The sequence below is a fragment of the Octodon degus genome, unplaced genomic scaffold (genome assembly GCF_000260255.1).
Source record: "Octodon degus isolate 3935 unplaced genomic scaffold, OctDeg1.0 scaffold00128, whole genome shotgun sequence".
Classification (NCBI taxonomy): Eukaryota; Metazoa; Chordata; class Mammalia; order Rodentia; family Octodontidae; genus Octodon; species Octodon degus.
The window spans coordinates 3,690,575-3,707,435 of NW_004524704.1; the positions used below are offsets into that span (position 1 = coordinate 3,690,575).

The window sequence follows — 16,861 nt, forward strand, 5'->3', positions numbered from 1 at the left end:
CCATACAGTCAGCGAGGACCTAGGCCTACATGTGGCTGCAAAGCTTGCAGCCACATGTAGAAGGTGGTTCAGTCTTCCCTGACCACCTTCTCAGTCCTTAGGTAGAAAGAACCAAGATAATTCCAGAAAAAAAAAAAATGCTAAAACATATTAGTAGAAAGAAGAAGACTGGTGAGATAGCTCAGTAGGACTAAGTGCCTACTTAGGCAAGTACAGGGACTCGAGCTTGATCCCAGGCACCGCATGCCGCTCCAGCCCCACCCCCAGGCACACTGAGTGGGTCACTGAGACCAGCTATAGTGGTGCACATGTGTAATCGCAGCGCTGGAAAGGCAAAAACAGGAGGATCACTGAGTCAGAGCTACATGGTGGGACACTGTACCAAATACATTTAAAAAAGAAAAAAAAAATTCTCCTTCCATTGCTTTTCTTTCTTTCTTTCTTTCTTTCTTTCTTTCTTTCTTTCTTTCTTTCTTTCCTTCCTTCCTTCCTTCCTTCCTTCCTTCCTTCCTTCCTTTCTCTGAACTTTCTCTTAACGTGTTTAGTACAGGGTCTATAGGGTCCCACTACATAGCTCAGACCTGTAGTGATCCTCCTGTTTCAGCCTCCCAAGTGCTGGAATTACAGGCACATGCCTCCACACCCAGTCTCAGTGGCCATCTCAGCACACCCCAGGGGTGGGATCGGGGCCAGCAGGGCATGCTGGGGATCGAACCCTGGCCACTGCGCTCTGCCTGAGCAGGCCAGTGCCTTTCAACCATTACCTTTTGATCTTCTCCACCCTCTCCTCTGTGTTCTGGGAGGCTGTTCAACCTGGAGAGTAGAGAGTTTTCTTCATCCACATGGTAAATCCTGGCCACAAGCTCTCCTCTTCTTGTTCTGTACATTACTCCATCCACCTGTAAAGAACAATGAGAGATGCTTATGAGCTCTGAGTACATAAAGGATTGGGGAGCGCACATGGCCAGTGATGAGCAGGACTGCCCGTCATCTTCAATAAATCTCTCAGACATTTTGAAACAAATTAGCTTCTAAGTTGCTCAGAAATGCTGTGGTGCTGGGTTGCACATTCGTGGTGTTGGCTTAGGAAGATGTTTGCCAGCAGGCTTATTTCAGAAGCGTAACTTGAATGAAGGTAACTGCCAATTTAAAGTCTCTTAAAATTTTTGTTATCTAAAACAACCTGCCTCCCTCATTTTAGCAGTTTCTCCTGTTTTCCAACAGTTTTGTTCTTTGATTTGCACATTTTCATTCCCTTCCTTCTATCCTCTTTCATTACTTCCCTGTTTCTCTTTTCCTCTGTCCCTGTCTTATTCTTTTGTTATAAAATCAAGCAAAGGCTTGGGATGAAGCCAAGAAGTCCTGCCTTTCTGATGTCCCCCACCTCTCAACCATGGACTCAGACTACCTCTTGGTGCTTATATTTTTAATTGTCTATTTTCTTGTCATTTCCTGCCTAAAGAGCTAATTATCAGAGTTAGAAACTTCAAATAATTTGATTTTACATTCCTTTTTTTTTAGCACTTGGCAATCTCTAAGTTAGAGTATATCAAGAAAACTTTTGATGGTATGTGCTGAAAGCTGTTGTTGATAACTGACCTCTGCTTTTTCTAAGAGGCTCAGACATTTCAAAGACATTTGTGTTAGTGATTCATAGTGATATGTATATGTGTCTTTTTTTTTTTTCCTTAGAAAAGCCTAAAAGCTATGTTTCTATTTGTTTCACAATGTCATTATTTTAGTAGTGAATGGTAAACTTCCACTCAGATATTTTAACAGTTCTTCCACAGCGGAGTCAATAGATCAAAGCCCATATTTGCATCAAATGACAATCTTCTTGAAGATAATGCATTTGGCGTTCTGCATGGCATTACAGCCTCACACATACTGGCTTCCGTCAGGGCTCTGCCCATTCTTAGCAGTCTTTCCACACCCTGGGATGCTCACGTATATCCTTAAGCTCCAGTTCTCATCCATAAAGCAGGCTTGCGTGTCCTGACAGTGCTGGAAATTTTAGGCATGAGGGGATGTGTACCTGGGCAAGGATCTTGCATCATGAACGGCATCATGCCACAGTGAAAATGTGACTGCTGCCATCTCTACCTCTGCAGGAATAAAAAAGAAAACAAGGCCATTGTCCAGTGCCCAGTCCAAGGTTTCAATTATACAGCGTGAGAACTTGCTTGTTAAACACAAATCGGGCATAGCTGTTAGTTTTTGTTCGTCTGCGATTTGTCCTTAAGGTCGAGCAGAGGGGTTGTCTGTGTAGCAGAGTGAGAAAAGTGCTGGAAGATTCCTTACAAAACTAAACACAGGAAGGCCAACGTTATCTGCCTTGATGGCTGAAACAACTGGAGATGCTTGTGTTTACTTGACAGGTGTTAAGTGTTAAGCAGTGATTGAGGTAGTGGTGGGGAGTGATTCAAACAGATAAAGTTCAGAAACATAGAGGCATGGTCTTTTGAAGACTTTACTCACCAAAATACCAGAAATCAATAATGAGTACCACAGACGGCCCCGAACCTAACCATGATTCTGCTTAACGGTTTTTAGACTGCATTTCTTGGGAAAGTGATACACACTCAGTAGAAGCTACGCTTCCATTGTATAATCTTAATCTTTTCTTGGGATGGTAGCCTGTGGCTTTCACCTCAGACTAGAAGCAGGAATTATCACATGTCTTTTAATAGTTGGTGACTTCATTAAAGCAGCTAGTGTGATTGTTATTGCAGATCATAGTTCATGCTTCTCTAGTGTTGCTCTAAGGGATGCAGTGTTTGGTGAAATGTGTGGAATTTGAGTTCAGATGACTCTGTATACTTTGGGCTCAAGCTCTCCTTTTATTGCCAACCTGTGAAAAAGGTGAAGCTCACTTCCCCATCCTGAGGTCTTCCCTCTGAGGCCTGCTAGGAGGACATCCAGAGAGAGACCCTTCATTACAGTGGTCTGAGGAGTCTACATACCAGGAAATGAAAGCATCTTGCTTTAACTGTCGCAGACTGTGTGGTGCATTGGTAAGACCAGGGTACAGAAAGGAATATGAAACCACAAGAGTTTCCAGACTTGCCTGAGGACACTAAGTGAGTGCCACAGTTGGGTATCCATGTCCAGCTGTACTAGATCCCTTGCCTATCTCGCCACAAATCTGTCATACACTGATGTTACAGCTCTGCCTGTCTCCCAGCCCTCCAGAAAGAATGCTCCAAATCTGATTAGATCATTCCCATGTGAAAATGCCTTACTATAGCTTCTACTTCCTGTATGTTCCCGAGAACATGCAGATATGTTCCTGGGAACTTCTTGAAACATTAAATAAATTCTGTATGCATTTTTGCGGATGCCGTTTTCTACCAAAAGGAATTTGGCTCCTCAGATTTTGACTCATCTGTGGTCTCACTCATGGCCAGCTCCTTCACAGAAAAGCTCTAAATGCCTCAGCCTGAGAGTGGTGAACATCTCACCCACCCTTTCTCTCCCAACTCTCTAGTCTTAAACCTTGAAGCATGGCAGCTTTGTCCACTCACACTAACTTGCCCCTCAACTCTGACCTTTCACCATTCTTGGAATCTTCCCCTGACTGGGATTAGAAGCCTGTTCCAAGATCTTTGTTATAGCCATCAAGGTCATCATCATAAAAAAAAAAAAAAATTCCTATTTCCTGAATTGTGAAAGTAAAATTTCCTACTGTAAAGTAAGGAAATAAACTTAGAAAGTGAAAGTCCCTGGGATTCTACCTCCCAGGAAAAATCCCCTTTAACACTTTAGTGTATTTCCTCTCAGATTTTTCCTGTCTCCATGTCATTTTACAAAAATGGTGTTGCCATTTAGATACTCTGTTCTGCAGCTAAGGTTTGTGATACCACTTCACCACATTGTGTTCTTATGCCCGGAGATGCACAATATCTCAACATGTTTATTTTTAGATGATCCATTCAATGTTTTGCTACTTCGTTACTGTTGATCATCCACTGAATTAAAGCTCCTATGAATGTTCTTGATCATACAATTTTCTGTACTTGTCTAAGTTTTCATGAATTTTTTTTTTCTAGACGTGCATAGCATATGTACAACATGAAGGCTATTAATACTGACAAATCAGTCACCCGGTGTTCATTTCGGCATACAGTGTACCCACCAATGCACCATGCTGCTTACAGTTAGTCACTTGTGCAAGTTTGCCTTTCACACCTCAGTCCAATCTTCTCAAAGGCCAGCATGGTTCCTAATATGTCTTGCATCCCTTTCTTTGGCTTGTAGAGAAGCACAAAACACAAAGCCCTGTAAGAATGAGCAGATGAACAAACAGACTGAGGAATGAATGACTCAGGAGCCCTTTCAATCCACACACCAACACTGTAGAATGAGTCATGTTTGCACTTAGACATCATCTTAAGTTTAATATTTAATATTTATTGGATAAGTGAGTAAACCACGCTGTGCTCATCTCCTGATTTCACTGGAACTAGCCTTGCCCCGAACTTTTGGGGTCTCTACTTCCCTATTGCACGTTGAGGAGATTGCTAGAAGGATTCTGCAGACTCTGCACCTGAATTTATGTCTGTACCATCTGGCCACAGCTTACTCATTTCTTTCTAATCTCTAACCCAAAGACTCCAACAGTGAAATAAAATCCCAGGGTGAAATTAATGACTGGCATAAAATATCTGTGGCCTTTTCATCTTCCCTTATTTGTTTTCTAGCTTTCTATACATTTTAGGAAGTGGAAAATAGTGAAAGGCCACAAAGGTAGTAGGGAATATTCTTGCATACGTTGAAAGGTGTTTAGATCTCTCACAAATGAATGATATGCACCTTGGAGTTGTTGAAATCAGTGTGGATCGAAGGATTGCTAATATCTGCAGGTATTTGTGCTCCATGGGATTTTCACGTCTGAGAATGCTTTCTGTTCAGTGAAGATACTAGGCGAATAAATACACAGCTTTCAGTTTTGTGGAATAGTCCCATAAACGATTCTGATGAGAAAGTATTGGCCTGCTGTTTTAAAAATGCGTAAACAAAATAAAATAAAAATGCAGAAACACTCAGCAAGAATATTCGCAGTCTGCATATCTGCCCGCTGCCTTATTTCTAAATTTTTCATGACAAGTGTTTCTGTTTGTGTAACACTTTGATTAGGGATGTTGGGGTGATACTTCAAACAGTCAAAAGTTTCATAGGAAAAGAAGACATCATAAGTTTCCTTTTATTTAGATAGTATGCAGACGTTTACTGTCTAGCATCTGACCTTCCTTTTTCTTTTTTCCGTGCACTTGGGTTCCTGGTTATCTCAAGCCTTCTCTTGTCTGACTCTTGATTCCCTTACATTGCTCTACTTCCGGCTTACCCACCTCTCTGAACACCAGCCTGGTGTCACTGCTACTGGTTTTACTGTCCTCATTTTATATCTGGCTATTTTCAGTGTTGGGAAGATCACTTTAATTGGAACTAAAAGTCTTTCACTTTTGGGAGCTCCTTATCTGATGTTATTACCATTTCATTTCTCATTTTATACTTTACATATGGCCAGAAACACCTAATTGCTAGGACCCCTCATGGTGTCTGTTATTATTATTTTTTTTAATCAGAATGCAAATAGATTTTACCTACGTATTTCTTCTTTGCTCAGATGCCTCTGTGCAGGAAGTTTTCCTCCCAGGCCCTGTGAGAGATCCTTCCTAGTACCTTGACTGTGTAGTTCTATAGCTGCTTTGTTCTTATGAGCATGTTTGTGCCTTCATCTTGACCATGAAGTCTTTCAGAGGAAAAGACTTGATTTATTTATCTTTTCAGAAAGTCCCCAAATGATGCCTAACAACAGCTTGACAACTGTTGAATGAAATAGATTCCCACTGTTGTAGATATGGATTGCTAAAGTCCAATTGATATTCATAAAGAAAATGAATGAAAAGATGTGTGAAGGTTAGACACTGAATAAGGGACAAGTGTTAGTCTAATGCCCAGGTCTCTAAATAAGCAAATTGGATGATTGTTCCCAGCCCAGTGCAAACACGGCTGGTTCATATTGATGGCCGCGGTCAATGTCTAGACTCCAGTGAAAGGACAATGTGCTTTCTGTTTTGCAGAGTGGGCACGCAGGGCCTGGGGGTCCTCCTTCTGTTCCTTCTTCTTTCCGCCCAGAAGATGAGCTGGAGCACTTGACCAAAAAGATGCTGTATGACATGGAAAATCCCCCTGCTGATGATTACTTTGGTGAGTGGGGTCTAGAGGTGACTGCGGAAGTTTGTCCTATTTAATTTGTATTACTGGGTAATGGGAAATAGGGTCAGCTCCACAGGTAAAATATTGGAGTCCTGATGTGTGAATGACGGTACCCATGCACACACCCTGAAGCACTTGTGGGAATTTCAGTAGAGGGCTGTTGGAAATGGACATAGCTGTGGAATTTAGACCATAATCTCAGAGTTCCTTAAAATGCAAATTTGATTTTAAGATCATTTTTTACAACAGATTTCCCTTGGTCAAAGTAGCATTTCTGTGTCTATCATTCCCACTGCTCTAAAGATTCATATATAAAATTTGGAGTTGAAAATTTTGCCTGAACTCTGTACTGTCCATTCTTTCCCCATCTGAGTTCAAGGAAAGATGTTCTTTTGCTGTTTTTAACTTCCTGCCTTTTCAAAATAGCAAGTGACTCTGAACAGGTTGTCCTTTCAGCCCGTGAGTACAAGTTTATGAGTTATATGCCAATTGTGGAGGTAAAATGGGCATGGAATCTGTTGTGGAAGTTGTAATGATTTAAAGGTGATAAGACCTACACAGATATTTGCTAGCTTAGGTAGAGAGGGGTAAGGCAGGTAAGAAGGTCAAGAGAAATTGTTACAGATTTTCGAAGCTCTGTCAGGAACTTCACTTCATAAAAGGAGTTGCTGGGACTCGAACCTGGCCCTTGAGACCAGTGGATCTTAGATTTTCTGTGGTAGCAGTTATTTCACAGAAAAATAAGGCCTGTGTATGAGGATATATTATAATTAAAGAGCTGATGTCTAACGACGTGTGCTTTAAACTTTATAGCGACAAACTGCATGAATCAATAAGGAAAGCAGACTCTGGATGGAAACTGTGTCAGTGAATCGCTACCTGCACATGATGTAGGGAAATGGATAAAACTCATCTTTGGATCCAAAAAGTGCCCTACTTCTTGTACAAACTAACTGAGAAAACTCGGGCAGACTACTCTTTATCCCTCCAGTTTTTTGTTTTGTTTTATCTCTGATACAGAAATAATAGTTATTTTATGCTGTTATTGTGAGGAATGAATGAAATATTTATAAAAAGCACTTAGCCAAGTTCTTGGCACATAGAATAGGCTCTGTAATCAAAGTACACCAATGCTCAGGAGGATCGCAGTTTACTTAAGGAAATAAGATGCGCCCATTAAAAAACCCATGAATAATACTTGATTTAAATTTAAATTTCTCCCAACAATAGAACATGTGTCACCAATTGGTAAGTAATCATTGCCAAACTGTGGTTTCTAACCATGAGAGAGAACTTGAAAAAAAATTACTTTTATTGCGTGTTTATGATACATGGCAGCGTTATTTTAGGTACTTCACAAGAAGTAACTTACTTCATCCTTATGGCGAAACACGTCCCTATTATGATTTCCACATTAGGAAATTAAGCCACAGCAATAATGTTCAGTGTTTGTCCAAGTAACAACTAATAAGTTTCAGGACTGGATTAACAGTCAGGCTCCAGGCCTGTAGCTTTAAACATCACTCTATAGGAGACCCAAGAGAGGTAGCCGGTGTATGTCTTGCGAGATAAGTAGGTAGATGATGGATGGATGGATGGGAAGACAGAGAGACAGAAAGAGTGGTGCAAATAGATATTGGGAGGCAGAAGCACCTCGAAAACAGCTAGGTAGAGATGTTACACCTATACAGCTATCAAGATATTCCTTCTCCTTAAAAGCATTTTGAAATCTGCCGTAAAATTTCTTAACATTTCTTCCTTGGGTGGTCAAATTAAAGAAAGTGTCATTCCTGACTCTTCTATACTGGCTGTCTTAATGACAATAGTGTGTGTCTAAAATTTCCCTTTAGTGTGTATCTGTTTCGTTATTGTTATTATTAACCAGACTCAGGTGCTTACTTTTATTGGTGGAACCACAATCATTATAGTGATGGCCACGAAAGGTGCCACTTACCCAAAGCTTCACAGGTTTAAGGAGCCCAGTTACAGCTGCGGTGTGAATGGCAGATCTAACAGTGGTGTCTTCACTTTTCAGATGGGGAGATAAAGGTTCAGAGAGGCTCAAGGAGTTGTTCAAGCTCCTGTGGCTCGAACAGAAGGCGTGTGCCATTCCTGTAGATCGGGGGCAGTTATCCTGTAGGATTCGTGTCACCCTTTTGGGGATTTATGAGATACGGAAAGGCTACTTCCACTCAAAGCCATATGCGTTGTTTTCAAGAACTTGGCATCACTGATATGTGAATTTCAGTTACCTTTAACACCCAGAATGGAGTGACGGGATGCTGACGGGTGTTTTGCCATAACTCTGGTTCAGACCTTAAGAGGATCGCACACCTCAGACCGTGCCACCAGTCCTGCTAGCTATAGCCATACATTGACTTTGGGGAAAGGAAACCACTGAGATTCGCAGTTCATCCTTTTTTTAACCTTTCTCCCAAGTCAGTCTTTGATAAAACAGTCATGAAGCCCCAATTCCATCTGAGCTGGATAATTTTAAAACTCACTTCCTTAGAAAAGGGGTTAGATTTAGTGCATCCCTGCATGTCCCCATTATGCGTTTCGACCTTTGCATTACTGCATGAGGCAAATGCCACAAAGGACAAGCCATGACATAACAGTTGAGAGATTCCATACATTTGAAGAGAAGGTAAACTCTCGATGCTGCAGACACTGACTGGCCTTGTACTTAGATTTCAGTTTGGGCTACAACAGTTTTCCTGTTACAGGAAAACAGGATTCCCATTTGTCTTTCCACTGACAGTGGCTAAATAGGTCTCCAAACATTGCCTTGTACAAGTGAGAAGAAATATCAAAGGAAGACAAAGATGGAGGAAAGTTCTTACCTATTTTAATTAAATAGACAGTGAAACCTTATCCCAGTTCATTGGAAGCCAGGTTGTGTACTTTGACTTGATTGCTTGCATTTGGAGAAATCTATTTCCCTGGAAAACTAGAAATGTATGTTTTTGCTTGGAATTTCCATTCCAGTGATACTGACATGAACAAGGAATGATCTACTTTAAATTACTACAATTGAGAATAAATTCACAACATAAAAGAGAAGAAGAAGAATTCTTCCATGAACTACTAAAATGAACTGGAGGAAAAGTATCATTGCTAGAAAATTGGGAAGCTCTACCGCTACGTCCCGGCTCTGAAGCTTATCTTTTTCAGATGGTTTTCAGGGAAATATAAAAAAGGAGGTTGAGTTTTTCTATGGATAACCTTGAAATATCCCTTTAAAATTAACTGAGGGTTTTCCCTGTTAATTAATATACAGAGAGCTTATAAATTTTGCTCTTTCATTTATTCTGAAAGAGAAGCCTTGCTTGTGTGAAACCTTCCCTATGTGAATATCTGTGGCCATGGCATGATTATAAATAATGGTAGGTCCTGGGGCTGGTGAGATAGCTCAGCAGTCTAAAGCACCTGCTTAGACAAGCTTAGGCAGCACAGGGACTGTGGTTCGATCCCTGACACCACATGCTGAGCCAGCCACAAAATAAAAAAAAAAATTTAAAAAAAAAATTGTTAGGCTGAAAACAACACTGTTGGAATACAGGATCTCTGGAAAAGAATGTTGTAATATATTTGAGGATGGACTTAAATTATCTGATAACATATTTTCAAGTACAAAGCTATAATTATCATGGCATTGTTTATATGGTGTTGTCTTGTTCCTTCTTTAAAAAGAAAGCTCGAGTATGCGAGTCTTCAAATTGTTTCGTGAGCTATTTGAAGTCATTATGCCTTCAGAGCAGCACGAGGTACATTCTCTGCATGAGACTTGGCATTTATCTAAGAGAAATTTTTGTTTATCCCTGAGCATTGTTATTGGGAGACATTGAGATTTTTTTTGCATGAAGCCAAGAGTTTGTTCTAGTGGAACGTGGCTTTGCTCTTCTGAAGGACAGCTGGACGGACTGGGGGACGTGAGTCACCAGAAAGGATGACCCATGAAAAGCCTTCGGAGAAGAAAGCTATGAATGGAAATGTTCTGTCATTGTGCTGGTGATAGCAGCAGCTTGCCCTCCTTGGTGCTGAGTATCTTCTCAATCAAGGTGAAAATGGATGCCCAATGAACGTTCATAAATAGAAACAGATTTTCTGGAACCCTCGGGGTAAGGGTCTGTTTCCTTCTTACCAGTTGGCCCAGGTCATTAGTGAGCACTTATCAAACACATTGACTCAGGTGCTTATGAAACCGGAAACCATCACTGGACTTGGCAGTTGAGGATCTGAAGAAGAACAGTGGGGTCCTGCCTGATTGCCCTGGGAAGGCTGGGACACGCGAAAGGAATCTCACTTAATATCTGTAGTTCCAAAATGAACAACAAAGGCAGTGATGAGTCACTAGCAAACTCTCATTCAGGATCATGAAATGGCCTCTGTAACACACAAAGGAGAGTTCTTGGGAGGACATAGCTCAGTGGCACAGCCCCAACCTGGCAAGCTCAAGGTCATGATTTCTATTCCCAATTCCAAAAAATAAAAATAATAATAATAATCCTTGGAAGAATCTAGGCTGAAACCTACTAAGCATCTGTTGGGAAAGGTTGGGACAGGTACTGACACAATGGGTAGATGCTCAGATTTGATTTCACCACTGCTATCCATCACTGATATTCTGTGACTTGGACATCCAAGGTTGCTCAATATTAAGATTTTTATATCTAATGTCTATATTCATACAATATACGATTACAACTTTTATATGTGTTTAAAGCACTTTTATACTTATTGTATCATTTGAATTAGACAGCAGCCCTACGAAGCAGATTATATATTTCCACTTGGGCATGGGCTGAAGTACAAATTCAAGTGACTTCCCACACCCCTGCACCTTCCTTTTTTCCCAGGGCAGGCATTAGAGCCTAGAGTAGCCCAGTGGCTGCTCCAGGCCTTCTTCAAATTAAAATTCTGTTTTCTCTTCATCCCCTCTTGCTCTTTTAGCAGCCTGTTGGGGAGTGGCCTTGGGCCATGCAATAGTTAAGTTCCTGTTCTCTGTTTTAGTTTTTTAATGTCTATAAGGGACAGGTGACTACCTTGAAAAGCACTTAGGAGACCTAAACTGAGAGGTGCTGAGCAATGCGCACAGTGTTGTTTTCATTCCTAGGTCACCACGAAATGATTTCTAGCATGCATCCTCTGTGGGTCACTAACAGGGGAAGGCCCCCAGCGGGCAGCTGCCCCCAGCCTTGAGCCTCAGGCTGCACGGTCTTGTTTTCTCAGATAAACTACCAAGGTAATGAAAAACCCCAAAACCACAGTGGAAGAAAAGTTAGTGAAAGAGTGGTTTAGAGAGAAGATTATATTGATTTGGGGGGGAAAAATACGCTCCTTGATTTTATTTCTATGTGGACTCTTAGGGTATAGGTGGGTCCCAGGAGTAGAAACTTTTCTAGTTAATGAAATACATGTTTCCTTTTGTGGTGATGACTTCTGAGAAAAACATTCATTCACTCAGAGGAGCATATATTTACAGCACTAAATAAATAATTCCAAGTATTTTATGTGTTTTGTGTTCTACATATTAATTATGTTAGCTAGTATGTCTTTAAGTATTGACTCGGAAGTCTAGACTTATGGCAAAAAAAAAAAAAAAAATAGCCTAAGAAACTAGGCAACTTTTCATTTTCCAGAAATTGAATCCGAAATGACTCACACAAGGCCACATGCCTGAGTGTTTTGAAACCTACAGCTAAAATTTCCTTTCTGAATAAGAAATAGAAGTTGCTCTCTGGTAGTGCAAAGGAGGATGACAGGGTTTTACACAGGCGAGGAAGCAGGTTTGACTTGTTAGATTTTCTGAACTCGAACTTTGATGCAACTTACTAAGCTTGAGAAAGAGCACGTTACTCTTAAAAAAATAATAAAAGTAAAATCAATAGCAGTGTGGAGCCTGCACATGCATATTTTTCTAAGGTTAATTTTCACATACAGAAGAACCAGAGATCCTGGTACCACTTCTCTCTCTCTCTTTTTTTTTTCTGTATATTTGGTTTATTTATTTATTTTTTATTAATTTTATTGAGAAACAAATAGCAATGAGGCACTTTCAAAACCAATTAGTAGGACAGTTTCAATAATTAGTACATTGTATATTGTTGTCTTCATCGTGGTTATTCATAGTACAAGGTGCAGACATGATATCCTGTCCACAAACACTATTAGTACAAACCTTTCTATTCATTGAATTAAGAGAAAGTAGCTTTGCATCTATCCTATTTTGTATATACAGATACAAAATGGTCCTTCATTTGTATCCCCCTTTTTTTTTGTTAAGGAATACCATCTCTGACCAAACCACTTCTCTTTTGTCTTTATCACCTTTACATCCTTGCTGTAGGTACCATCAGTCTTGTGAAAATGTAAATCTGAGTAAGGGGAACGATTTCTGTGTAGCACACTGTGATCTCATCTGGGTCCCGTGGACAGTGTCTGGCACATACAGTGTTCTTGATATATTTAGTGGATTGATAAACTAATAAGTGAGAGTTGTGACCAGACATTCCGATTCTCTAGGGCAGGATACGGCATGTAATAAAGGACATATTCATTTAACAGGTATTTAGCATCTTAAGATGGTAAAGCTGGAAGGCATCGTAGAAACCATCTAGGAAAATCTTTCATCATTGCAGAAGACGACAAGGACATTTAGGTCCATAAATGGACATTTAGTGGCAAAGCCATAAGCTATAGTTGAGATTTTCTCTTTTCTCATTCTTTTTTTAATCACTTGTCGCTGTTGCATTTATTCAATTTAAAGTAAATTCAGGACTGTGAGATAGCTCAGTGGACTAAGCATCTGCTTTGGCAAGCGCACAGAAGACAGTTTGATCCCCTGTCCCGCATGTCACACTGGCCTTGCCTCCAGGGCACGCTGAGCTGGTGGCCAATTCCAAGCGTGGTGGCACATGCCTGTAATCCCAGGGCTCAGGAGCCTGAAAATAGGAGGATCTTTACAAGTCTGAGCTGTGTAGTGAGACCCTGTACCAAATGCATAAATGGGGGGAAAAAAAGTAGAATTGAGTTGACACCTGTGGACTTGATCTCTTTTGTATCTGTGAAATTTAAAGTTAGAAATTTTCAATAGAAAGTTTATGTGATTAAAGTGTTTGTTTGCTTTTGAGACAGGGTATTACTATGCAGGTTAGGCTGGCCTTGAACTCACCTTGTAGGACCAGCAGGCCTCTAGCCAGGACAATCTTCGTGCTTCAGCCTTCTGAGTTAAGGGATTATAGGCATAGACCACTACCACACCTAGTGAGATTTTATTATTTAATCACCAGATCTCATATTCCTCTACTGGGGGTTTCCTCTCTAAGCCTTGTTTCCAGGATAGTTTCCTCAGTTCAGCAGTTTCTGCTATTGGAGTAGAATTGTTCAAATGGGGCTGGGAAGATAGCTCCATAGAATAAGCACTTGCCTGGCAAGCACAAGGTCCTGAGTTCAATCCCTGGTACCACAAAAACAAAAAGCAAAACAAAGCAAAAACAAAAAATAAGGGGGCCAGAGAGACGGCTTGGTGGAATAAACGCTTCCCTGGCAAGCTCAAGGGCCTGAGTTCAATCAAAAGTAAAAAAAAAAAAAAAAAAAAAAGAATTGTTCAAATGGACAGGACAACACACTGCAAGAAACATCTTTTCCCCTTGTTTACATGAGTTGTCCGTAGCAACAAGTCCCACAGGGTGCTCGGTTACACGAACCTCCTTCAAAGCCACGAATTGCTGCTCACAGCTGGTGTTCACGCCGTCACGACACCAGCAGCAAGCACTCAGTTATGCTTGGGTCACCATCTCTACCTCACCGGAATGAAAAATAGACCAGGGCCTACCGCTGGGATGAATGAACATCCTTGGGCTATTAGCTGCAGAAGCAAACTCGCAGTTCTAGGAGAGAAACCACTGCTGGAGCACACGATTTTTTTTTTTTTTTTCATTTATGTATTTGGTTCAGCGTCTCACCACGCAGCTGGGAATCGTGATGATCCTCTTGTTTTCAGGCTCCCCAGCCCTGGGATTACAGGCGTGTGCCACTGTGCCTGGACTGAGTTGCCGGCTGAGCGTGCCCCAGCGGTGAGGTCGGTGTGGCATGTGGGACCCCGGATCGAGCCCCATCCCCCTGCTTGCCAAAGCAGGCACTTAGTCAGCTGAGCTATCTCGCTGGCCCCAGGGCACACATTTTGAAGAGCAAAAACGGAAAGTCTGGGTTAGTAAGTCATCTAGGGCTGCAAACTGGGATAGAGGCAGAGCTGAAACCCACAGCTGCGAGTGCTAATTATGCATCTTCTGGTCAGAACACACAAACGCCCGGAACTGAGAATTCAAGCGTCTTTCCCCTCCAAACCACCTTTCCTCCCTGCAACCTACACTTTCCCCACAACTTTCTTTAAAATACGCAGATGATTATCTTCTTCCAGACTTTGAAGTCACATAAGGATTGTCAGAGACATAATTAATTGACTGTCAGCAAAGTCATTGTTCGAGCGTCTGCGGGGCTCCTCTTGGTAGGCATCTGCTGTACTTTTAATTGAGTAGATTCATTCAGGAGCAAATATTTATGGAGTGCCCACTGTACACCAGTCGCTGTGGTGTGCACAAGGGGAAATAATGTGGCCTAAGGACCAAAGAGAAAAGGCATTTGTTAAATCCTGTGGTGCCAAGGCTTTGATGGAGAACAGATTTCACAACTGGCCAGGAAGTGACAACGACTTTGGACCTCTGGGTTCAAGGTTTTGTTTGTTTGTTTTCTAACGATTGACTGACGCCAGGTAAAATGCTAAGGAAGCCTGAGTGAAGTGACATTGCTGGAGGGAAAAGACGAGGTAGCAATGTGCTGTCCCAGAAGACAGGTGAAGGCCCCAAAAGGCACTGAAGCAGACAGTGCCGGCAAACACAGGCAGCCACAGGAGCAGGTCCAAGCCGCCTCCCATACCTCAGTTCCCCTCCTAATTGACTCGAATGTCAGTCATGCAGGCTTCGATTCCTTCAGAATCGCTGCAGTATTGAAGAGCTCTGATCTTACCCTCTTTTGATTCGCTGCTGTTGAACTCCAATTTCTACAAATTCTGGATCTCCGCTTCACTCCTTCTTGCCAGTGCACATTATTTGTTAAAGTTCAGTAAGAAAGAACAGAAACCTGGGACAGCAGTGGCTTGCTGCAGCAGCCTAAGAAGGCATAGCTGGCAGCAGTTGTGGAAAGGACTTTTTAGCTGCTAACGAGATTCCCTGGCTGTCTTGCTCCACCTTAGGGTCACAGCACAGTTAGAGAAGCTCCTCCAAGACATCTAACTGGAGAACGTACCATTATTACATCCTTAGAAGGCACTTTTCCCACCCTTACCATCTATAGAAACTATCTTAGTATTATTTCCCAGATATTTTTATTTAAATCAATTAATTTCTTAGTAGACTGTTTAATTACATGTCAATATTCCCTTTCTCCCAGAAGACATTGAAGTAAATCCCAGACTTAAATTGAAAAGCATGCACTCGTAGACTAATGCTCCACATATTGAAAAGCTGGGCATCGTTCATGAAAAAGGCAAAATGATGAGACGTAGTGGAGAAATGATGCTCCCGGCATTACTCATTGAGGCAAGTGCTGTAAAGTAAACGGCTTCCAGCATGAAGAGTTTCTACGACATTGTAAGAGGCAGTAGGATGGCACAGAGGTCCCGGCTTCCATAGTTCAAGCCCTGCAGGCTGGCTCATGCCACAGAGTGGGCACAGCATCTTGGTCTGTTCTCTTCTCCTGGGATCTCATTTCTCATATGAGGATGCTACCGCACATGGCCTATTCTGGCTTTTGGCCAGTATAAAAAACGTTCTGTACATTATTCTCTATATACTGCTAAACTGTAGATAGATTAGAGAAACCGCTACTCTGTGTAAAATTACAATCATGCTGCCTTCACAGTCTCAGTGAAGAATTGGGAAAGGAACCCAAGAATTATATTTCCTGAACAATTTTATGCTCTATTTAGTACTATTCGCTATTTCGTGTGGTTTATGAAGAGGCTCATTGCATGCCAAGCAGCTCTGAATGCCACTTGATAAAAATAAAATAGGATTTTTAAATATGGTAAAGAATACCATGCACTAGTGCAGATGACTTAGCATCAATCCACTTAAGCACTTCCTAGGTGAGTAATGTCATATTCCAGTAGTGGTTGGCAGAGATATTACTATTGGTAACCATCAGTGTGACAATGACGTTTACTGTAGATAAAATAGTACTCTCATAAAATGAATAATTTATCTTTTAATACATGGCACAGTGGAATGAGCACCCTGGACTTGGACTCTGAAGACCAAGTGGAAGTTCTCTGTGTTCTTTCGCTGACACCAGTGACCTTTGCCCTTCGTGCTGCTCTTAGAATGTTTTGTTGTTTATTACGGAGAACCATTCTTTCAGACATCGGAAGATTAAAGGGCAAGTTAAGGGAAGAGAACAGAGCTGGGTTTTTAACTCAGTGGTAGAGACTTTGGATTGCAAGATTAAGGCCCATGGAGTTGGGCTGGGGGAGAAGAGGGAGAAAAGAACTGACTCCTCAGCGCCAAAGAGGCCCGATGGGGAGAGAACTGAAAGCTTAATGTAGTTTTTCTCATTTAAATGAGCTCTTTTATGTAGTCTAATT

At 41.4% G+C, this 16,861-nt stretch overlaps 1 protein-coding gene across 8 annotated transcripts in view; it reads left to right on the forward strand.

Moving 5' to 3' along the window:
* Positions 1-16,861, forward strand: part of Lpp (LIM domain containing preferred translocation partner in lipoma) — a 658,136-nt gene that overhangs the window by 497,559 nt on the left and 143,716 nt on the right. For all 8 annotated transcript variants that reach the window (XM_023700939.1, XM_023700942.1, XM_023700943.1 and 5 more), the window contains one exon: positions 6,084-6,210. In XM_023700939.1, coding sequence (XP_023556707.1) covers positions 6,084-6,210 — 127 coding nt within the window. The remainder of the gene's footprint in view (positions 1-6,083; positions 6,211-16,861) is intronic.